Genomic DNA, 24538 nt, shown 5'->3' with positions numbered 1-24538 from the left:
ATGGCCACGGTGCTCTCTGCGGACATCTCTGTCCATTTTAAGAACTGTCCAGAGTAGGAGAAAATCCCCATAGAAAACATATGCTGCTCTGGACAGTTCCTAAAATGGACAGAGATGTCAGCAGAGAGCACTGTGGCCATGATGTCAGAAGAGAGCTCTGTGTTCCAAAAAGAAAATAATTTCCTCTATAGTATTCAGCAGCTAATAAGTACTGGAAGGATTAAGATTTTTTAATCAAAGTAATTAACAAATCTGTTTAACTTTCTGGCACCGGTTGATTAAAAAAAAAAAAAGTTTTCCATCGGAGTACCCCTTTAATGCCAGTAAACATCAATGTACGTATATAATGACACCTGGAAGAATAAATCAATAGTACTGCAAGTACAAAACTGATGATTAGGTGGAAGTGTTAGAGGCAGTCATCCTATAGAATGTATTGTATATTCACACTGTGGGTGTCTGTATTTATGTATTCTATGTGATCCCATTGTATTTGTACTGTGATGTACCTTGCGTTAGCATTCTATGATTATATACTTTATGATGATTATGCTGTGACATAAATGTATTATAAGCCCTTCTATATGATGACTGCTTGTAACACTTGCACTTTATCATGCTATTATTAGTTTTGTACTTGTGTATGGTGTATAGATTCTTTTGTAGGTTTTGTGGTGACTTGTGTAAAACGGTCTCTCTATAACAAAATGGTGATTGGCCTAAATTACAGATAGGTTGTCACTTAAAGGGGTACTCCGCTGCTCAGCGTTTGGAACAAACTCTCCCGAACGGTGGAGCCGGCGCCGTGAGCTCGTGACTTCATAGCCACGCCCCCTCATGCTGTCACACCCGCCCCCTCAATGCAAGTCTATGGGAGGGGGCTTGACAGCCGTCACGCCCCCTCCCATAGACTTCCATCGAGGGGGCGGAGCTAGGACGTCATGAGCTCCGGGAGCCGGCTCCACCACTCGAGACAGTTTGTCCCAAACGCTGAGTAGCGGAGTACCCCTTTAAGGTTAGGTTGTCACTGAAATTCCATAGGACGTGCACTAAGGATAGTGGGGGAAGATAAAACTGCCTGTGCTAGACATGTACACCACAAAATGTCTTCCATGACTTGTACTACATTTTCAATGTGTTCAGTCTGTTATAAATCTGGTGCATTCTTAGACTGTCTAGTCTAAGTCTACACTTTCTAAGAATTAGACCATTCTTATTTATCTCCCCCACCATTTTTGCTGTAATCTGACATCACACAAATTCCCCTTCTACATAGGAAGGACAACTCAATTTATCAAGACTTACTTGATAGAGACGAAATTTGTCCTCCGGCGTGAGGACCTCTGTAATATAGATCTGCATTTCTGCCAAAACTGACAGGATTGGAGAATACTTAGGTTCCAGCAGTTAACCTGTTCAGTGCCTGATCCTTTAATGTAGATAAAAAATAAAAAAGCATATATATCATGCATTATATTATAAACATTTGTGTTTGAATGGCTTGTAAAAGACAGATAGAATCAGTGTCTAAAATGATCCACTACTTTTTGCAGGATGAATCTATTGGAGATCTTCACATTATTAATGGTAAACTAAGACATGCTGGGAAATACAGATGCACAGCTCAGACCGTGGTGGACCGAGCCTCAGCTTCAGCCACTCTCCTTGTGCGAGGTAACTATGTTCGTTAAATCTTTGACATCACATTAAAAGTAAAATGAACAGTTAAATAGTTTCCAATTTACCTGAAATTTTTCATGATTTTTAAGATCTCGACTTGCTGTCATTCAGTATAAACCTTTAATGGATACACATCTGTCCTGGTCATATAATGGACACACGTGTGTTCATCACTGTACAGTTCTCAGATCTTTGTAGGTTTCCATTACATGACCAGGACAGATTTTATCCCCCTAAGTAAACAATGGTGGTTCATATTGAATAAGGGCACATTGAAGAACTGAATAACTTAAAGGGGTTCTCCGATTAAAAATTATAACATACAGTACACTCCCTAAAGGGGTAGTCCAGTGGTGAAAAACGTATCCCCTATCCTAAGGATAGGGGATAAGTTTGAGATCGCGGGGGGTCCGACCGCTGGGGCCCCCTGCGATCTCTCTGTACAGGGGCCAGGCTCTCCGGCCAGATAGCGGGTGTCGACCACCGCATGGAGCGGCGGCCGACACGCCCCCTCAACACATCTCTATGGCAGAGACTGAGATTGCCGAAGGCAGTGCTCCGGCTCTGCCATAGAGTTGTATTGAGGGGGCGTGTCAGCCACCGCTTCGTGCGGAGGTCGACACGCCTCCTTCCCGCGGGCTGTCGGGGCTCCATACAGGAGATTGCGGGGGGCCCCAGCGGTCAGACCCCCCGCGATCTGCAACTTATCCCCTATCCTTAGGATAGGGGATAAGTTGTTCACCACTGGATATCTCATTTAATGAGCGCAGAGCTGGCGCACTGGTCTTCCCCAAGGCCTCTGTTAACAAAGGCCCTTGATTTGGGTGCTGAGTGCCGGGGGGAGGTGCCCATACACCATTTTGCTTTAGCCATAATATTAAGATTCAGGATTAGGACAGCTCTGCATTGAGGGACTACTTGTTGATGCAGTTAAAAAAAAAGCCGTCAACTTGGAAAGATATCCGTTAAACACTAAGTAGTATTTACAGGTGAACAGGTTCCTGCTGTAATACACTAATGGTGCATATGCTTAAGAGGCCGGCAGATCATAGAGTATACCACAATATGAAGAGAAAATAAGATGGCGGCACTCATGTATGAAAATCTCTAATCTTGGGGTGCACAGTCAGGTAACCTCAGTCAGACACTGCGGGGGTGCCTCTGGGACGGCATCCCTGGGATGCCGTCCCAGAGGCACCCCTGCAATGTCTGACTGAGGTTACCAGATTGTGTACTCCAAGATTAAAGATTTTCTTACACAAGTGGTAAGTGCCGCTTCTCTTTATATTGTAAAATAATAGGGTACTTGAGAACTAGTGTTGAGAAACACTCCAGTAATATAACAATGACTTTTAGGTATTAAACCTATCAAAATGCAGTCAACTACACTATTGTTTATGGCATAACTTTTTTTAATTTTATTATGTCATTCAATAGAAATTAGATTCTGCTATATGGCATACAGCAGCATCTCTTTAACCATTCATTATTAACTTGTGAGTCTTTTTCCTTTTTAAGTTTTTATATCATATACATAAACCAGAAACAAAAATGTTACCTTGCCCAGTTTTTAGTTTATTTTCTTGAAAATATAGCCTATGCCACATATGAAGAGTGCATATACCATGCTTCTATATATTCACAATGTTTTATTTCACAAGCTTTGCACACATATTGGCTAAGTTTGGAAAACCTTTACAATTTGAGTCCAAGTACAAGAATAAAGTAGATAGGTATCATGAACCACAGAGAACATGTAAGCTTGTTTTATATGTTCATTTATGTGTACTTTCTCATATAGGCCCCCCTGGCCCACCAGGAGGTGTGGTAGCGAGAAACGCAAAAGAAACAAGCATTCAACTGAGCTGGAGTCGCGGCTTCGATAACCATAACCCAATCAGTCGGTATGCCGTGGAGGTGCAGGAATCAGGAAAGGAAGAGTGGAAGACTGCACGGACAGGTCAGTGTAACCTGTTGATTTTAGAAGCGGAAAGCTCGAGCCATACAACAGATTCTGCTGTAGGAACTGCTGTGTGGATCTTGTGGTCAGAGGTGTCAGATGAACTAAAAATTCATAATTTCAGGTTGTTACCGTTGCTGTCGTTAGGCTGCAGTACACAATAAGGCTGTTGCCTAAATATTACGACCAGAGCTAATTTCCTCAAAAAACCTGTCCTCAGGTTATGTGTGGTATTACAACTTGCCTCCATTCACTTCAGTGAAACTGAGCTGCAATACTACACACAACCTGAGAACAAGTGTGGTGCAATTTTTTTTAAAGAAATACTAGATAACCTCTTTAAGGACCCTGAAAGCTACTGAAAAATATCTGACTCAATGGGGGAGATTCATGAAAAGCTGTCCAGAGAAAAGTTGCTGAGTTGCCCATAGCAACCAGATTGCTTCTTTCATTTTTAACAAGGCCTCTGCAAAATGAAAGACGCGATCTGATTGGTTGCTGTGGGCAACTCAGCAACTTTACCTCTGGACAGGTTTTGATAAATCTCCCCCAATGAGCCTACCTTTCCCCCTTCCTCTCTCACTTTGTCAATTACCCTATTTTCACTCATATTTTTTTTTATTAGTTGTTCAAATATAAAAAGTTGAGAAAAAATTATCTAGAAAATATAGCTTACATGCTACTGAGTGCTGGAAGAAGAATTTAGAAAATAAAGTGTGGTGGGACAAGATTACATTTCCACAAAGTTTGGGGAATGGTCTTGAATGCTCTAGCGTTCCTTGATCTGGTTTTGTCTCCATGTCAGTTGATTCCAGATCACCAGCCATTCTGGTATACATGTGTTTCCTAAAAGAGAAGTAAACATATCTATCAAAAGAAAATACATATAGGGGGACATTTATCATTAGGTGTCTATTGTAGACACAGATCTACCCCTTTACAAAAAATTGTGCCAAAAACCCCCCCAAAAAACTTTTTTTGCGCCAAAAGTATTGACCGCATTTTCAAAGAGCTTTGTGCTGCAATTTACACTGTTCATGTCAGTTTTGTGAAAGTGGGTGTTTTCACATATATTGTCTGCTTTACATGATATTTTCAAAGGTGAGAGTCCAGTTTACATCAAAAATTTCCCACCAGCTTTTTGATAGTGTAGAAATCATAGTGTAGAAATCATAGTTTTATTGTTTTATTTTTTTTTTCTTCTCATTTTAGATACGTGAATGTGGAGGACTACGTCAGATTCGGTGGATTGCGATGATTAACAGCGTTTTTTTTAAATGTCAATAAAAGCGTTAATGAGGGCTGTGGGGGAAGTGTTTTCTTTTTAAATAAAACATTGTTTTCAATGTGTTGTGTTTTTTATAATTGAATTTTCAGGCTTAGTAGTTGAAGCAGTCTTGTAGACAGAAACCATTACTAATCCGGAGCTTAGCCTTAGCCCCAAAATCAGTTAGCGCTAACCCCCAATTATTACCCCACAGGGTGCCGGGAAGAGCCGGTACCAACAGACCCGGAGCAACAAAAAAATGGCGCTCCTGGGCCTAGGCGGTAACAAGCTGGTGTTATTTAGGCTGGGGAGGGCCAGTAACAATGGTCCTCCCCCTCCCTGGTAATGTCAGGCTGTTGCTGCTTGATTGGTATCTGGCTGATACTGAAAAACTGGGGGAACCACACATTTTATTTATTTATAAAAAAAAAAAACGCATATTCCCCCTATTTTCAGTATCAGACAGATACCAATCAAGCAGCAACAGCCTGACATTACCAGGGTGGGGGAATGACCATTGTTAGTGGCCCTCCCCAGCCTAAATAACGATAGCCTGTTACCACCTATCTTCCCGGCACCCCTGTGGTGGTGGGTACCAGGGTAATAATTGGGGATTAGTGCTAGCTGATTTTGGGGATAACGCTAAGCCCCGGCTTAGTAATGGATTCCGTCTATAAGACAGCTTCCACTACTAAGCCTGAAAACTTAATTATAAAAAAACACGACACATTGAAAAAAAAATTTAAAAAAAAAAAACACTCCCCCACAGCCCTCGTTAACCATTCTATTGAAATAAAAAAAATAAAACGCTAGTCATCGTCGCAGTTCCCCGAATCTGACGTAGTCCTCCGCATTCAGGTATCTGAAATGAGAAGAAAAGAAGAACAAGAAATATGGGTTAGTATATTTTTTGCGCTCTCCCCTGGGGAGAGCATACATAATGCACTTTGTTCCTAAACAGGGAGCCTCCAATTGTTGCTCAACTACAACTCCCATCATGGGGTCTGTAGTTAAGCAATAGCTGGAGTCTCCGTTTGGGAACACACTGCCAGAAACGCATAATGAGAACTGAGTCAGGACTGGACAGTGTAGCTCCGCCCCCTAATGACATCATCACTAGGGGAGGAGCAGTAAAGGTCGCAGGGGCTCTCAGGAGTGAGACCCCCTTTCAATCTGTCCCTCTGTCCTTGGACTACTACTCCCATCATGGGACAGAGTCTGTCCCATGATGGGAGTAGTTGTAGTACCGCAGTGCTGAGTGATGGCAATTGGACATCCCCCGGCTGCGGGACTTTTAGTACTACTATTCCCATCATGTACAGACTCCATCCATGATGGGAGTTATAATCCAGGGGCTGAGGTGCAGATCGCAGCAGGTCATTCTCCAGAGACCCACTGCGATCCGCATTTATTAACTGTACAAACCGGCGGCACATGCGGCTCCCCTGCGCTCCCCGCCAGCTCCAGATGGGGAATATTGTATACACTGTCATAATTCATAATCCCCAGCGCCAGGAGATCGGAGCTCTGATTGGTGAATAGCTTTTCACCAATCAGAGCTCCCATCGGCAGGGATTACGAATTATGACAGTGTATACAGGAGCCGTCGGGAAGGGCAGTGTAGCCGCATGTGCCGCCGGCTTGTACAGTTAATAAATGCGGATCGCAGAGTGTCTCTGGAGAATGACCTTCTGCGATCTGCACCTCAGCCCCTGGACTATAACTCCCATCATGGATGGAGTCTGTCCATGATGGGAGTAGTCGTCCTAAAAGTCACGCAGCCGGGGGATGTGCAAGTGCCATCCCTCAGCACTGTGGTACTACAACTACTCCTCCCATCATGGGACAGACTCTGCCCATGATGGGAGTTATAGTCCAGGGGCTGAGGTGCAGATGGGCAGCAGGTCATTCTCCAGAGACCCGCTGCGATCTGCATTTATTAACTGTAAAAGCCGGCGGCACATGCAGCTACACTGCGCTGCCCGACGGCTCTTGTATACACTGTCATAATTCATAATCGCCGCCACCAGGAGACAGGAGCTCTGATTGGTGAACAGCTGTTGACCAATCAGAGTTCCCGTCTCCCGGCTGGGATTATGAAATGTGAAAGATGTATACAGGAGCTGGTGGACAGTGAGGTGTAGCCACATGTGCCGCCGGCTTTTTAACTTAAATGCGGATTGCAGTGGGTCTCAGCAGAATGACCTGCTGTGATCTGCACCTCAGCCCCTAGACAATAACTCCCATCATGGATGGAATCTGTCCATGATGGGAGTAGTAGTCCTAAAAGTCCCGCAGCCGGGGGATGTGCAAGTGCCATGCTTCAGCGCTGCAGTACTACAACTACTCCCATCCACTCTGTCCATGATGGGAGTTATAGGGAGTTATAGTGCAGGGGCTTTCTGACACTTTGGTACGTGTCCTCCGAGGTGGTGTATATTTGCGCAAGAAAAGTGCTTTTGCAAATTTTTGGGCATAAAAAAACAAAACAAAAAAAAACAGTTAATAAATTCGATTCTACAGTAGAAAGTGCTATATGGTAAACTTAACCGTAGACATGGCTATGAAGAATTCTATCAGATTTTGCGCAAAAAAAAATACACAAAAAAAGCTCTAAATAAAATGATAAATTCCCCTCACAGGGCTTATACTGTTCTCAAGTAAGGTCCCTGTAAGGCTGGGTTCACACTACATTTTGTAAATACGGTTCCCGTATACGGCTGGGAGGAGGGGAGCGGGGCTCAGCCGTATGGGGAACTGTATTTAATGCATGTCTATGAGCCGACCGGAGTGAACCGCAGCCTCCGGTCGGCTGCGTTTTCGGCCGTATGCGGTTTCCCGACCGCAGGCAAAAACGTGGTCGACCGTAGTGTGAACCCAGCCTAAGTGTATTTGTTATTTATGAATGAGGTTCTGTATGCGGCTGACTGTCTATATGTAGTGAGTATCCAATCAGTGACTGGTATTAGAATATAATACTAGTTATATATGGTATATAAGTATACCAGTCCTCACTGATTGGATACTCACTACATATAGACAGTCAGCCGCATACTGAACCTCATTTATAAATAACATATACACTTACAGGGACCTTACTTGAGAACAGTATTAACCCTATATATTGTATATATATATATATATATATATATATATATATATATCTCTATATATATATATATATATTATTGTATATTCATTTTTAGGTTGTACAGGGTACACAACCTTTTTGTATACCAGTTCTCGATCGGTCCATCACACACAATCTATTGTTTTGAGCTACCTATAATCCTCTACTATATAGATCTATCAAAAGCTTTGGGGGCAGGAAACCATTAAAGACAGAATATGCCAATAAGTGAAGAAAGCCCTCTTAAAGAAGTATCATCCCTCCCTTTTCTCCTGGATTTAAAACCCTTCTATTGTTTATTTAGATGAACTCCAAGGTCTTTTCACTTTACAGATCCTGCCACCGTGGAGGGAAATGCAGAATCAGCTTTAGTGATGGGACTTACACCATGGACTGACTATGTATTCAGAGTTGTGGCTAGCAATATTTTAGGAGCTGGGGAACCCAGTGCTCCATCAGCTATAATAAGAACAAAGGAGGCTGGTGAGTAAATAAATGTAATGTTTTGGGTGATGGTATTGGCTATGATGGGATACACTGAGATGTAGATATAGGCTACTTTTTGTGCCCCTCATCATTATATACGTTTTTGTTTTTTTTATCATATATTTGCAATTTTAGCCTAAGGCTATGTTGTCCATCTGTGCATCTAAATATTAAATGGAAGTTTATCAGTATGTGACTGACAAAAGTACATGTAAGGTGCGGTAATGCTGAGTGCTCTGGTGTTGCTGCAATCGGCAGGATCAAACCCATTAGAGGCAATGATCATTGCTGGCCACAGCATCTAAGTGGCTTACAGAGGGAGGGTGCTAATGAATTACCTAGGTCACCTAGAGGCTGGTCCTCAAGTCTGGCATGTTAGTGCACAAGCAAGACATAATAGGATGTCAATAGGCATTACAGTCGCATTCATATGGAATCTCATGTCCAAAAAGTAATAAAACACTGTGATGTACACATCAGTATTATGGCTGGAACATTGCTCACTGGAACATTTAGAAACTTAAAAATGCACCTGTAACCAACGTCATTGTTATGTTGTGCAACAATTAGGTTGGTATGGTCTTAAAGGGGTACTCCGCCCCTATACATCTTATCCCCTATCCAAAGGATAGGGGATAAGATGTCAGATCGCTGCTGTCCCGCTGCTGGGAACCCCGGGGATCGCTGCTGCTGCACTGCGCTATCATTACTGCACAGAGCGAGTTCGCTCTGTGCGTAATGACGGGCGATACAACGGACAGAGCCACGTGACGTCATGGCTCCGCCCCTCGTGACATCACGGCCCGTCCCCTTAATGCAAGTCTATGGCAGGGGGCGTGATGACCGCCATGCCCCCTCCCATAGACTTGTATTGAGGGAGGCGGCCATGACGTCATGAGGGGCGGAGCCATGACGTAATGATGATCCGGCCCCTGTATTGCCCGTCATTACGTGCAGAGCGAACTCGCTCTGTGCAGTAATGATAGCGTGGTGCTGCAGCAGCGATCCCCGGGGTCCCCAGCAGCGGGACCGCAGCGATCTGATATCTTATCCCCTATCCTTTGGATAGGGGATAAGATGTTTGGGGGCGGAGTACCCCATTAAGACAGCTCTTTGTTTTTACCCATCTTGGCAATGAGACCATTTTGTAGGGACTGAACTAGCTAGTATTAATTTGCACTGACATGGATTGTTTTTTAATTCCTGATAGATTTTAGCTTTTGACTGCTTTCCATACCTTTTTGCTCCTCCCTGTCTTCATGTGTTCAGTACTTTCACTCAGTGTCATTTCACATTATTACATATATCCTAATTTGTTTTGGTTTCTTTGTATGTATGGATCACTTGAGTTGTTAGCGACATCTGGTGAAAATCTCAGCACCTTTGGAAATATATAGAAAAGTGGTGATTGTTTCATTACTTATTTCACATGCTGTATAACTACCGTATCTTTGCTAAAGAGAATTGTACAAAACATCTTTCTCATATTTGCAGTAGTCACTCTGTATCCATCACATCAATACTTTGGATGTTAAATGCTTTCCCTTATTTCCCACTAGCACCAATTGTGGCGCCATCAGGCCTTAATGGTGGAGGAGGGGCACCGAATGAACTCACAATTACCTGGAAAGTTAGTACATTTTTATTTAGTAAAGTTTATTAAAAAAAAAAAATTCTTTTTTTATTTCTTTATTTTAGAAAAGCCTATTTTCAGAACATATTAGGGTATATTTACTAAGCAGAATTAGAAGCTATTTTGTATAAATGAATCATTGTTTTCTTTCTCTTGGTATAATAGCCATTGGAGAAACAGTACCAACATGGAGATGGTTTTGGATACATTGTTGCATTCAAAAGAACGACTGAGGAGTCCTGGCAGACAGTTAAAGTTCTTGGGGCGCAGTCTGAACACTTTGTCTACAGAAATGAGAGCATAGCAGCATACACCCCCTTCAATGTCATGATCAAGGCATTTAACCAGAAAGGAGAAGGACCTTACAGCCTGGAGACCATTGTATACTCTGCAGAGGAGGGTATGATGTTCATAGTATTGTCTGATCCTGAACAGTCATTGGTTGCATGGGTACCAGCTACATGCCTGTATAGCTTTATGCATGTTTGCTAAATTTTAGATTTTTTGGTCCCTAGAGCCAAGTGTTTCACCATCTGATGTGACGGCGGCAGCTCTATCATCCTCCGAGATTAAAGTGGAATGGAAGTCTGTGGCAACTGTCAAGGGAGTTTTACTGGGCTATGAGGTAAACAGCATCCATGTGCCACTGTGTACCCATTTTTAGGGGAATTATAGGTATTAAAGGTATAAGCACAGATGGAAAGTTTGCTGTGTTTTTTTGTGGAAAACATTTTAATAAGAACAATTAACAGAATGCAAAAATAAATGTCCTATAAGGATATTAGGGCCTGCCCAAGGGGCTTGGGGGTTTCTAGATAAAGACCTTGTTTATTAACTTTATAACCTTTAACAGATCAGATACTGGAAGGCGGGTGATAAAGAAGGTGCTGCTGATAGAGTGAGGTCGGAGAGCATGGACACAGTTGCCAGAGTGAGTGGACTAAAGCCGAATACTCTATACCACGTGACAGTACGTGCTTACAACAGAGCTGGTACTGGGCCACCTAGCCCCATCGCCAATGTTACCACCACCAAATCCCGTATGTATAAACTCAAATAATGCATCCAAATAATCCTTTTTGCATTCTTAAAATCTTATGATGTTTTATAGTGTATCATGCATTATATTTGACTGTGAAGGAACACTAACCCAATTGTCTCTCTTCAGCTCCAAATAGACCCCCGGGTAATATTTCTTGGACACTGTCCCGGTCTAGTGTCAGAATCAAGTGGGACCCAGTAATAGCGATGAGAAATGAGTCTTCTGTAACTGAATACAAGGTAACTATTAAATGGTGGATAAAGATTCTCATTTTGTTTGCTTCAAATAGTCACGATGAATTATCTTGTTTGTGCAGATACTTTATAGGGTGGATTCCCATTCAACTCCTACCCTATATGTAACAAGCAAGACACAAGCAGAACTTCCGCTTCCTGAAGGTGCCAACCATGTGACTATTCAGCTACGTGCCACTGGATTGGGAGGTGATGGGGAGCCAGCAGAGGTGCATATTCCCACAAGTTCAGGTACCATTGTTTACATTGTGTGCTATTCTGGAAGGCAGCTTTCATCATTCCTACTGACTTGCTTAGCGCCATACTGAATTAGAGCTTGTCACTCTTCAGTTATTTTTTAGACGAACATTGACATCATCATCCTCCGGCCACTTATAACAAACACTAAAAAAGAAAGATCTATAAGTTACTGTTAGCCTGACAAAATCAAAAAAGAGCAATGATTTTTTACATAAACAGAAAAAGCCTTGTTTATACAATATTGTTTCTTTGCCAAATAGAGACAGTACTGTACCACAAGTGATTTGCCTCAAAAACATCTCAAATCTGCTTTTTTTTTTTTAATTTGACTCAAGAAAAATCCTAGTCCATGCCCTACTAATTTCCTACCTGGTCTATGGAAAAATCATTCTTTGTGCAGCTAATACTCTTGCACCATCCAGTCCTTTGTCAATTCTGCTGCCCAGTTAACACCTCCCCCCCCCTTTGTCCCCTCGCTCCTCTGTCTTGTCCCTCTTAAACATTACCCAGTGAATTTAGTGTAAATTATTAATAACATATGTCATCTATGATCTATTCTCCTGATACCACCCCTCATGTAACCTCAATTTCTCACAAGATTTCTGAGCTTCAATATTCCTCCCATTCAGCCCACATACTATAAAAGGCACTTTCCAACACTTTGCCTACATGCAGTGCCCTGGAATTAGTGGTACTTTACAATTTTAAAGTATACATCTGGATACCTTCAAAATTGTGTTTAAATCAGGGGCATTGCTGGGGGGGTGGGGGTGGGGCGCTAATGGGGCAGTAGCCCTGGGTCTCAGGCCCACAGCCCAGGGTCTCTGGTCACCACTACTTTAAGACAGAGGTGGCTTCTGGGAAGTGACATGATGCTCCTGGCATCTGTCAGCCCTTCTGTTCTCCTGCCCTCTGCACATAGCCGCAGTCTCAGAAGACTTCAGCCTTTCAGGCTTGGCTACGCACAGAGAGCGGGAGAACAGCATCTCCTTGCAGCAGACAGACTTAACTCGCTGCAACGTACATTTACGGCGCATGTCCTTAACGGGTAAAAAAAAAAAAATAATGAAAAAAAAAAAAGCATGATGTTCCCCTTTATAGAAGAAAAAAAAAAAAAAAGATTTTAATAATATATAACCCTCAATAAAAATAAAAACAGTCACCTTTTCCCATAAAAAAAAAAAAAAAAAAAAATTATATAATAATATATCTTCTATTGCCGCATGTGTAAATGTCCTATCTTTGAAAATACAAGTTTTATAATCCCATGCAGTGAACAGAGTAAATTTTAAAGAATTCCAATCACCAAAATTGATGATTTATGATCACATCACATCAACCATTGCTGTTAGAGGAATTCCCTAAATTTTAAATGATTTCCTATCCACATGATAGGGGACAGCTAGGTGATTGGGGAGGTCTGCCTGCTGGGACACCCACCGATCTTCAGAATGGAGGAGTAATGTCCTTGATAATGCTTCAAGCATTCTCTTAGGGGCACGTCTGAGGGTGTGGTTAGGGGGTGTGGCTGGGCTACGGGCTCTAGCCCTGGGTCTTTAGTAGACCTAGCAATGCCCCTGGTTTAAATATACAGTATATTGTGTCAGCTTGTGGTGTGGACATAGGGTTTAACCACTTGTCAACTGACCATAGACTTAGACAGTTGGCAATTATAAAGGCCATACAAAGTACTGCAGCGACGCAGGGATCATCCCACAACTAGAGTAGGGAGCAGGCTGTTAGCGACTGCTGGGCTCCTCAGAGCCTTAAAGAAGACATCCTGTCTACAGACTTTCCTATTTAAATTAAATCTTACAGAATATGAATAATGGAAAACAATGATCCTCCTCTTTAAGACCATCATGGTATTTGGTCAATACAGCAATTACACTTTCTCTATCCTAAAGCATCCTACTCTATAGCTGGAAAAAATGCCCATGCTAATGTGTGGGTAAAGGAAACGTAGCATATTGTCACTATTCTAGTGCACTATGAATTGGGGACATGTTAAACCTTTCCATGTAAATTGTGTTAATTTAAGTACTTAAATATGTTTGTTACCTTAATTTATTACCTATTGAAAGGAAACCTGTAATCACTTTCGTGCTGCCTGAACCATGAGCTGTCAGAGCATTCCCAGTGGCTTCTGCCTCCTGTCAACCTTAATTGATAGATCTCTCCCTATACCCAAACAGGGAAAGGTCTATGATGCAGATAGAAGCCGCCAGAGAGGGCCAACCTCCCTACTCATGGTTCAGGCAGCATGAAAGTGATGATAAGTTCCTTTAAGAATAAAAAACACTTTTACCATAGTTTCATGTAGAACAATACATGTTGCTCACCTATATACTAGCTCTTATTTCATGTAAAATCAATTGTTTTAGTTCTTTTTTTGGTGTATAATTTTTTTTTCTCAACAGGAACCAGCATGATGGTAGAAAACTCCGTTTCTCAGACCTGCATGACTAAAACAGTTGCTGTCTTGGTTCTGATGAGGTATCTCGCAGTTTGAGGTGCCATTCCTATTACCCTGAAGATGGAGGAGTTGACCGTTGACTCTAGCCTCTCACTTCCCAGACAATGAAAAAACATCCCTAACAGCAAAAGACAGCATTTTTTTTCTGTAGAAAGCAGTTTAAGCAACAAAAAAAAAAGAAAAAGAAAAAAAACCACAAACTTTTTGCTGGCAAAGTGTATGTGTCCTCTAGAAGCAAAAGGCATAGTGGCAGATGCGATTTCTTAAAACTGAAGTGGAATTTACTTTTAGAAGGTAGGGAGGGGTGCAAGCACTTTTTGATGGGACACATTTGGGGGTTTTGTCTTATGAAGCCATGTGTACATGCTTTATAAATAGCAATTTCTTTTTTTTTTACAATTGCCTGTGTTTCCTTTTATTTCTCTCTTTTACAAAACATCAAAGAGCAGTATGCACCAGGATAGACTATAAATGGTGTGTAATGCTGGATTCTTTGTATTGAAGGAACTAAAACATAAAAGTTACCTAAAATAAGATAAAAGATATGAAAAGAAAGTTACAACTGCTGGAGAGATTTCTTACCAAATCTTCTCTCTTTCTCTGCACATCACTCTTTGCAAACAGCCTGTTATGTGAAACAAGATTTACCTTACAGTTAATAAGAATGCAATGTTAAATATTTTAACCAAACTTATACAATATGCAGGGGCGTTGCTAGGCCTCCAAAAGATCCGGCGCACGGGCCATGGGCGGAGCCACAAAAGAGGAGGGGCAATGGGGCAGGCCACTCAATGGGTGGGGCCACTCTGAAGTATAATACAGGATATAACTCAGGATCAGTACAGGATAAGTAATGTAATGTAATGTATGTACACAGTGACCCCACCAGCAGAATAGCGAGTACAGCTCTGGAGTATAATACAGGATATCTCAGGATCAGTACAGGATAAGTAATGTAATGTATGTACACAGTGACCCCACCAGCAGAATAATCATTACAGCTCAAGAGTTGGACTCATTGTTCTGCTGTTGGGGTCACTGTATAAAATTACATTACTTACCCTGTATGTACATGGATTTACATAAGTGTCTGCACTGTATACCAGTATTCCCCAACTAGGTTGCCTCCAGCTGTTGCAAAACTACAACTCTCAGCATGCCCAGACAGCCATAGTTTTGCTACATCTGGCACCCTGGTTGGGGAACACTGTCTTAGAAGTTACAGATGGAGTAAATATGGTGGTGAGGAGGTATAGGTACCTGGTACTTTACACAGCGGGGCATATCTGCATCTCCTCACTTCCATCTTTACTCCGTCTGTAACTTCTAAGGCAGTGTTCCCCAACCAATGTACCTCAAGCTGTTGCAAAACTACAGCTTTCAGCATGCCCTCTGGCTATCTGGGCATGCTGGGAGTTGTAGTTTTTTAACAGCTGGAGGCGCCCAGGCTGGTTGGGAAACTGCACTGCACATGTACTGCACCTCTCCTTATTTGCTCTACAGACCATCAATATACAGCAGTGTTTCCCAACCAGGGTGCATCCAGCTCACAGCACGCCTGGACAGCCCGAGGGACATGCAGTTTTGCCACAGCTGGAGGCACCCTGCTTGAGAAACACTGCTCTACCGCAGTGCTTCCCAACCAGGCTTCCTCCAGCTGCTGCCTGGGCATGCTGGGAGTTGTAGTTTTGTTTCCCAAGCTGGAGGCACCCTGGTTAGTTGGGAAACCCTGTGGGTGTAATGCACAAGGAGGCAGCTGTCCCTAAACTTTGGAGGCTTTGTCCAATGGCCACTGAAGTAATGTCTGGAGCAGCCCCCGGCTCTTACCTCCACACTGCAGCGTCGGCCTCTCCTGGGTCATGGTTGCGTTCAGGGTCCTCTACCCCGGACTCCGCCCCCTCCTCCCATCCGTGTCCAAGGCACCCTTGATTGACTGATGAGAGAGTCAGTGCAGAGAGACAGGAGGGGATGCTCCCCAGAGGGCTGTCCCACTGACAGGTGACATCCATTTCCTCCTGCGCGGGTCAGCAAGCTCACGGTCTTAAAGTGGCCACGGCTGGCGCTATTAAGCAGCTCAGGCTGCGTCGGCGCTGTGGCCACTTTAGAACTGTAAGAGCAGGGGCGGCACAGGGGCAGGGCTGGTCCATCCATGGACCTAGGTGGCCCAAAAAAAAACAAAAAAAAAAAAACGGCCGTGTGCATGTTAGCTGACATTTGGGGCACCTTGGCTTAGCATTCGGGGCAGGGGCCCCGAATGATTTGACCTAGTGACGCCCCTGACAATATGCAAATATTAATATTCAGTAATGTTGTTTCAGAACTAGAGGTTGTTTTAATGTAAACAAGGCACATAATATAAGCTTAGGAACTCCCCTCATTGGGTTTATAAGTGACTTTAGAATTCTCCCAACAGGTCTTTATTAAGTAGAGACAGGAAAGTTCCCATATATTCTAAGGTTACATTTCACCCCTGGAAAGATGCCTTTAAGGCGTCGCTCCCAATCAGAATTACTAGAGGATTACACGCGTACATTAAAGTAAGTACACTTACACAAAGAAACTACTATATTATGCCAAATGTATTAAGGGACCATCATATCTAGGGTCTGATTTTCTTTCCACTATTGCCTCAGTTATCAGGCTTGAAGAAATGGGTAACAGCTAAGGCCTCATTCACACTGCCTTCGGGCTCTGTTAGGTGGAGCTCCGTCGGCAGTTCCATTAAGTTTAGAGAGAAAAAAAACGTGCAAGGACTATTTTTTTTCCTGCTAAAATCCAGTAAAATTACTGGGTCACCGGCGGACCCCATGCAAGTGAATCCGTTTGCATGGGTTTGCATCTGACCCGTTTCAGGGTCCGATTGGCTTAAAAAAAAAAAAAAAGGGGCCGATTGGACCCTTAACGGGTCGGATGCAAATGGCGGTGTGAACCTAGCCTAAGGTATTTTATATCAACAAAGATTTGTTGCTATATTATTTCCTGTAGCTGTGACCATGCTTCTGAAGAACCTTAAAATAGATCAGTACAGGCAGACAAGTGCATACTCATATTGGTCCACTGTAAACAGTTGAGTGAAGTCTACCTGCGGTCTCTGAAATGGCTCCCTTTGCTTAGTGTATGGGGCTGTATAATCAAAAAGTCATCCTGTGGGATACACGGCTCTTCACAAACAGTTTCTTACAACTATCCAGATGCTGTCCTCATCCTTTACCACCTTTTTTCCTTCCACTGGTCTCTCTCACTCTGCAGTGCTTGGTACCGTAAGAGATCTAACAGATCCACACTTCCCCATCCACCTGTAACGTGGATGGGGGAGGGACAGAAGCACTGTAGCCTTGTCCATCATATAGTTCCCTTTGGCTTTTTTTTCCTTAAATGTGAACTTTTATAATGGTTACCTTCTTTAACAGCTGGAGGACTTTAAATAGTTAAACTACAGATTCTACATTTTTCAAATGGTTTTACAAAGGACTTTGCCCAAAAAGCATTCATAAAATCTGTTTACAAATTTAGTCTTTCCATCAGCCATCTTACATGCCTCTGTAAATACCTTCAACCCTACATTCTAAAATGACAGCTTAAAGGGGTATTCTGGCTTTATACATCTTATCCCCTATCCAAAGGACAGGGGATAAGAAGTATGATCGCAGGGGTCCCGCCGCTGGGACCCCGCAATCTCGGTGCAGCCCCTGGCATTCTGTGCCGGGCGCTGCCTCAGAGACGTGACAGCCATGCCCCTTGTGACGTCACGTCCCCCCCCATTCATGTGTATGGGAGGGGGGCGTGACGGCCGGAATACCCCCTTTATGCCAGAGTGGCCGATATATATAGTACATCTGGGTTACCATATATCCTGTCTTGTGTGATCCAACTCCTAAATCTGCATTAGCAATTGTTTCTACACATTTTAGCTCTTGAGATTCTAAATTCATAAATTGAAGATACTTTGGTCTGAGGGTAACAAATGTAACAGGAGGAGCTCTTCTTCTTAAGGATCTTCATGTTACATTGTCTTATCATTATAATTGATAATATGCAAATAAAGGCCATGCAGCATGTCAGATATGTCCAGTACGGTGTATACATGCACTACCAACATACAATGTATTTCCACATAATGGAGCTTTTGGTGCACAGCTGCGAAAAACAAAACTTATCATTAGGGATTTTTTTCCCCAAACCAAATAAAATACATTACCATGTGAATTTTCTTCTGCTATATTTCAATATAAAAAGGATATCCATTACAAACACATTTTAAATACGTGCCTTCACAAAATTACTGCCCACATTTCATGCATTCCTAATTCATTAATTCACATCACACAATACGCATATATTTTATATAACCTCATAGCAATGCCAAACGGTACCTGAAAACTGACATTTCTATTAAAATAACAATCCTTTGAGCGTCACCATATACCTACATAAGCAATACCATCAGTTACGTGAATGTCATCACCCCAAAAAATTAAGCAAATATTAAGAAAATCATATCGGGAGACATTTATCATAGTATTTAAAAAACATTTTTTTTTTTTTTTTTTTTTTTTTTTTGCTTACTCCGGGCACACACAAAGTCGCACGTGCACCTTAGAACTCTTTTTGCAACTTTTGTGGGTATGCATAAAGTTGCAAACAGTCTTACCTATGCAACTTTTAGTTTTTAATTTGCAGTGGTCACGAATTTATGATGTGTGAATGTAGGCAAAAAATTAAAATCACAAACCCCTTCAAATTTTGCTAATCAAAGCCAGGACTAATATAGTTTACAAAAATGTCTTTCGTTAGCACTTTTAGAAAGTCTCTAAAAGTCTCAAGTCTCCACTGCGACTTTTGTGTTTTGCTTATGTGCTCTAAATGTATCAACCTGGTGTTAGTATAATAAATATGTAGCAAAAAAATGACTGCACAACTCGCTTACCAAAGACAACAGTGTTAAATGTCCCCCATACTGTTAGAGTGCCATTCTTAAATGCTCTGGAGTATAAAATCTAATTGTTATGGAGCTGGATGTGGATCCTCTAACCTGTGTCGCTACCCCCGACACAGCTCGACTACACAGATAGCTGGGCCAGAAAGCTAAACAGATTTGTAAATTACTTCTCTTAACCCTTCAAATACTTAGCTGCTGTATTCTCCACAGGAAGTTATTTTCTTTTATAATTTCTTTTCTGTCTGACCACAGTGCTCTCTGCTGACACCTCTGTTTGTCTCAGGAACTGTCCAGAGTAGGAGCAAATCCCCATAGCAAACCTCTCCTGCTCTGGACAGTTCCTGACATGGATAGAGGTGTCAGTAGAGAGAACTGTGGTTTCAGAGAAAGGAAATTTAAAAAGAAAAGAACTTCCTCTGTAGTATACAGCAGCTGATAAGTACTGCAAGGATTAAGATTTTTAAATAAAAGTAATTTACAAATCTGTAACTTTCTGGCACCAGTTGATTAAAAAAAAAAAAAAAAATATGTTTTCCAGTGGAGTACCCCTTTAAACATATTTCAAATGTACACCCATTGAGAAAAAGAGAGACCTAAAATACCTTTACATATTTGTGGTACATATATAATTTTACTAACTTTGCTTTGTAGGCAGAAAACACCTTTAAGAAAGTTCAGCTCCTCATTGTCCAAACATGTGCTTTCATCAGCGCAGTGACTAGTAGTTTTACATCCTTTTAGACAGATGCAATATAATGCTATGTGCTCAAACTGATGCGCAGTGTGTAATACATGGGATAATACTTAAAGTTATTATCCACCAGTAGGTGACTTTAGTACCTGCCTACCAGACAGTAATGGACATGCTAAGGAAGAATCTGTGCTAGTCTTGGGGCTACACGAGTAGTCCACCATAACGCTGCTGCTTTCTTTTTGTGAAATGGCTCTTTCCTGCTGGAGTTCCCTCCCTCCAACTACAACCCCCAGGATCCCTTGTTTGTATGTGTGAATTGACTTTTCTCCCTCCCACACATCAGTCATCCCACCCTTTGTAGCACAGCAAGGCTTCCTTCCATACGTGGTGTTCAAAAAACAATTCCCTGCAGCCCTGTAAAGAAGTATCTTTCCACCCAGCAGTCCTTTCACCCATTGAAGCAGTACAGGCTCCCTTTCAACACCTGACTAGTGATGTAATGTCTCGGGCTGCCCTGCAACCTGGGAAACCGGAGACAATACAAATTTTGCATGCTGCTAAAAATAAACATTTGGGCAAAAAAATCACAAAAGAGCCAAAAACAGGTACAGACACTATATTATGAACTACACTAACTTTAAGGCCCCTGTAACATAGCCAAATAAATAAAAAAAAATCCTGAGATATATACAGTTTACATATAAAATCTGCAGATTATAATTATTTTCCTATGCTAAAATAATCTGATAATTAAAATGTAATATAATGACTATTAAATTCCAGATATAGAAAATCATACTCCTGATAAAACAGCAGATTTTGTTTGGCCCAATCGTGTGTTTAAAAAAAACAACATACAAATGCTGATAGGTAACTATGCATTAATAGGTAGCATAATAACAGACGTGCACCCCACATATGTACAGCAAATATTAAGAATTGTGCAATACAAACCAAAGAAAACTAATTTTTTAAGCCACATTTTTATTGGTGCATTTATCCAGACTTCTTTGGCAATGGAAAAGTTCCTCTCCAATAGTTAAACTGATTTTCTACTATGTTTTCTACTCTGAAACGAATCCGATGTGAGTTAGTGAATGGGACAGGTCAAATAGTTGTTCAACTGGTAAATATCTTGTACGGATGATAAAGATTGAGGATGCTACAATTTACTTGTATTGTCCTCCACTTTGGCTCTACATGTGCGTCGTATCAACAATAAAATAACTACACCCGCCAATAGTCCTACAGCACTGCCAATGCCGACATAGGTGTATAATTCTTCATTTGATATTACTTTTTGCTCTCCAACCTCGGTAGTAAGTCCTTCTGCCATCACGGCCAACTTCTGTTTACTGATGACATATTTGTCGTAGTTGATATCAATAATGTCAGGGGTAAAGATTCTAACAGCAAAGAAAATGCGTTTAACCAATTTCAAGTCATCTTCTCTATGTACATCACAGCAATAGGTTCCAGCATTTTTCTCCTGTATGGACTCAAATATAATGGTGGAATTCCTAATTTTTAGTGGTCGGAAATACTGCTCATTGTTGCTCACTATCCCCCGCGCTATTTTCCAATAGTAGTGCTTGTTGCCACCTAGAGTTCCAGTGGATGGTATCCGACAGTCCATAGTAAAATGATCACCAACCTTTACAGTGTAGACTTCCATGCCACATTGCCAGTTATTAAAACAATCCACTATCACCTCCTCACAGTCCTGAATGCCAGATCTGTCCACAAGGCAACGCTTTTCTTTCTTGCTGCCTATTCCACATGTTACACTACATTCTGTGCTTTCTAAAACAGCTCTGACAGAAACACTTTCCAATTCACGAGGTATTGTGACAGCACGGAGCTTTTCTAGATCTTGTGCAGAACAACTGGTCATCTCAAATAAGAAAGAAAGTATAATCATGCCTTGTCTTCTGGAGAAGTCCATTCTGGTGGCTGCAATATTCAACTACTGTCCAGGTAAGAAATGTTGAGTCTAACTCCTTCTTGCAAGAAGTGATGCGGTTTCTGAAGGAAAGCTACCCCAATTTTCTGGGCTGTGAATAATATTGCATCTTAGGTTCATTCACATGAAGGAAAAAACATGGGGGAAAACTCATGTACACACCTGGCAGCCTATTTTAAAAAGTCCCATGAAACAACAGGTATGCTATCATTTTGTCTGTATGGACAGTTATATCAATAGCAGTTATTGGTCAGAAAAGCAACAGTTGACACACATGGCGGCAGTTTTTTTTTTTTTTAAACTGCCAATGTTTTTGAGCCAAAGCCAGAAGTGGATCCAGAGCGGCAGTGTTCAAAAAAACTGGCATGTGGAAATGTAGCCTAAGGGGAAGGTCACACAGAGCGCATCTGCAGATTCGCCGACAGAAGTCACAAAAGCAAGCTCCCTGCTGCCGCTGGGTAGCTCTGTGTGTCCGCTTGTAGCAGCAGATTTACCACTCTAGAAACAGTGCCTGCTCATAGCAGATGCACAGTGGAGAATCTGCCGCTTGTGACTACTATCGGCGTATCTGCAGAGTAAATTGCGCCTAGTGTAACCCTACCCTAAGGGTGAATTCACACACTGGATTTGCAATTACGGATCGGCAGTTGCCGATTTTACAAAGCAGTCAAAAGTACATAAGAATTGCCTTGTAAAATCCGCATTTGTGGATTTTACAACTTCAAATGAGCAGAGGATCCGGTGTGTGAAATGCACCCTAAGGGTAGGGTCACACACAGTGCATTCGCAGCATATTTGACCCTGCAGATGCACTGCCAGCAGTCACAGAGAGACTGCAGAGTGAGCACCCTGCTGCGGCCAGGTAGCTCTGTGAGTCAGCTTGTGACTGCCAGCGGGAAATTTGCCGCTACGAGTGGATACACAGTGCTACCGGGAGCTCATTCTGCAGTCACTCTGTGACTGCCAGCAGCACGCATCCAAAGCGTCAAATATGCTGCGGATGCGCTGTGTGTGACCCCTATCTTAAGGGTAGGGTCACACATGCTGTATTTTGCTGATGCGTATTTTCTTCCAATTGAAGTCAATGGGTATCAAAATCAGCTGCATATTTTGCTTAAATCAAAAGTGGATCCAGCAGGAAGTAGTATAAATCCTTCCTTTATATTTCCCATTCTTCTGAATCAACTTCTGGCTTTGGCACAAAAACTGCAGTGGGTGTTTTCAGGAGAAAAAATAAAAATAAAAAGCCAAGTGGAAGGGTAAGTTTTATAACTATATCCTCCTCCCTTACAGACTTATTCGTGTCTATAGTGTTGTTATTCTAGTAGAGTAGAGCCTCTGTATTACAATGTTAGGTTCTCCTCCCTGTACTTTGTACTCTGCCCTAGTCTACACAGCTGTTAAAACCTGTAAATGTCAGCCCAACATGCCTGCTCTAGTGGCTTCTGTGAAAAAAGGAATCATTTTCAGAGTCATTTTTGAGACCTAATCCCGTAAAAAGCAACCACAAAAAAGTTTAAATGTGTTTATAATATAAATATACACATCATATTCCGATGATAGGGAAATCTAGAAAGAGGTAACTTTATTTCTAATAACAGTGGGAAGGGAAAACTATTTCCTCCCAGTGCCTAAAATGTGATCTGTAAAACAGATTCATACAAAAGAGAAAGATCTACTTTAATAAAAATAAAAAAAAATAAAAAATATAGGTATTTTACTGAAAAGTTTCAGTACATAACTAAAAATAAACAAACATTTGTTTAAATGTATACATCAGTGATTCATTCTGGAATTATAAAATGTCAAGGGGATGTGCCACAGTGAAAGCTTATCCCCTGCCTATGGAGCGGCAGACATGCATGCGCGTTAAAGCTCCTTCCAGTTGCTATGGGACTGCCAAATATAGCTGATTATAGTGCCCAGCTATCTTTACCAGTCCTATAGCAAGTGAATCATGTAGAAGCGCACAAGTCCAGCCGTCACTTTATTCTGACGGCAGCTTCAGGAACCCCATTCCCAAAATTGCTGGGACTCCCAGTGTTCAGACCTGCCATGATAAGACTTTGGTAATTCACTGCCCCAGAGTCCGGAACATTTAGTTCCGAATGCTGGGTGCGGGCTGTGGCAGTCGTGGCATCACCGCTACACCCCTAGTGCCGTCACTCCCCACCCCTCAATGCAAGTCTATGGGAGGGGGCGTGACGTCTGTGACACCATGAGGGGGTGTGGACTTGGCGTGACGACCCCCGCAGCCCGCACCCAGTGTTCGGAACTATATGTTCCGGGCGCTGGGGCAGTGGAGTACCCCTTTAAAAGGCAATTTGCCTTGTACATCAATCAAGCAGGGCGGGAAGGAGGCTTGGTGCTGTGGCTCGGCTCGCCTCTCCGACTATTAAACTGAAAAAGAAAAAAGGGCCAGGTTATAAGTATACAAATGCATTCAACTAGAGGTCAGTCTGGCATTATCAGTAACTCGAGCAGTGTTCACATGAGGGCTGGAAAGCCATGTAGCGTTACCACAGTGTTGCCACTTCCAGGGTCGGGCTCAGTTTAGGTTAGAAATAAGTTCAGTATTTCAATCATAAAATGAAAAAACGGCACCCACCCACCGTGGATCTTCACTTCACTTTATTATTCTTTGGTGCATAATACAAATGCAGCAGGGAGTCAAGCCCCGAGGCTTGACAAAGAGCATGGTGTTGCTAGAAACAGCCGTCTCTTATTGCGTACACGGGCAGGGGAGCCACAATCAGCAACAGCTGTTTCTGGCG

The 24538-nt window shown here is 42.2% G+C and overlaps 2 protein-coding genes and 1 long non-coding RNA gene across 3 annotated transcripts in view; 1 reads left to right on the top strand and 2 right to left on the bottom strand.

The window, feature by feature from the left end:
* CNTN2 (contactin 2) overlaps positions 1 to 14588 on the top strand; it is a 76308-nt gene extending 61720 nt beyond the window's left edge. Inside the window, exons 14-23 of the mRNA XM_056558078.1 lie at positions 1554 to 1674; positions 3482 to 3640; positions 8371 to 8520; positions 10083 to 10153; positions 10322 to 10556; positions 10672 to 10781; positions 11010 to 11196; positions 11325 to 11437; positions 11515 to 11683; positions 14113 to 14588. Coding sequence (XP_056414053.1) covers positions 1554 to 1674; positions 3482 to 3640; positions 8371 to 8520; positions 10083 to 10153; positions 10322 to 10556; positions 10672 to 10781; positions 11010 to 11196; positions 11325 to 11437; positions 11515 to 11683; positions 14113 to 14204 — 1407 coding nt within the window. The 3' untranslated portion in view covers positions 14205 to 14588. The remainder of the gene's footprint in view (positions 1 to 1553; positions 1675 to 3481; positions 3641 to 8370; positions 8521 to 10082; positions 10154 to 10321; positions 10557 to 10671; positions 10782 to 11009; positions 11197 to 11324; positions 11438 to 11514; positions 11684 to 14112) is intronic.
* LOC130356479 (uncharacterized) lies at positions 1302 to 11427 on the bottom strand. The gene is made up of 4 exons (XR_008888894.1): positions 11307 to 11427; positions 9761 to 9904; positions 4317 to 4486; positions 1302 to 1429 (listed from the first exon to the last, which is right to left on the bottom strand). It is a non-coding gene; the product is annotated as an uncharacterized LOC130356479 (long non-coding RNA).
* A 6158-nt stretch (positions 14589 to 20746) lies between the features above and the next one.
* TMEM81 (transmembrane protein 81) lies at positions 20747 to 22038 on the bottom strand. Its single transcript, XM_056558079.1, has one exon. It carries the CDS (start codon positions 21744 to 21746, stop codon positions 20964 to 20966), a length of 783 nt encoding a protein of 260 aa, XP_056414054.1. The 5' UTR covers positions 21747 to 22038; the 3' UTR covers positions 20747 to 20963.
* Between the last annotated feature and the right edge of the window lie 2500 nt (positions 22039 to 24538).

This window comes from Hyla sarda, chromosome 2 (genome assembly GCF_029499605.1).
Source record: "Hyla sarda isolate aHylSar1 chromosome 2, aHylSar1.hap1, whole genome shotgun sequence".
Classification (NCBI taxonomy): Eukaryota; Metazoa; Chordata; class Amphibia; order Anura; family Hylidae; genus Hyla; species Hyla sarda.
Note: the sequence above shows the minus strand (reverse complement) of the source record. Positions and strands in the feature narration are given on the sequence as shown.

Bases quoted from the DNA above. Each gene is read 5' to 3' on its own strand.
- TMEM81 (XM_056558079.1), bottom strand. From the start codon at position 21,746: ATGGACTTCTCCAGAAGACAAGGCATGATTATACTTTCTTTCTTATTT.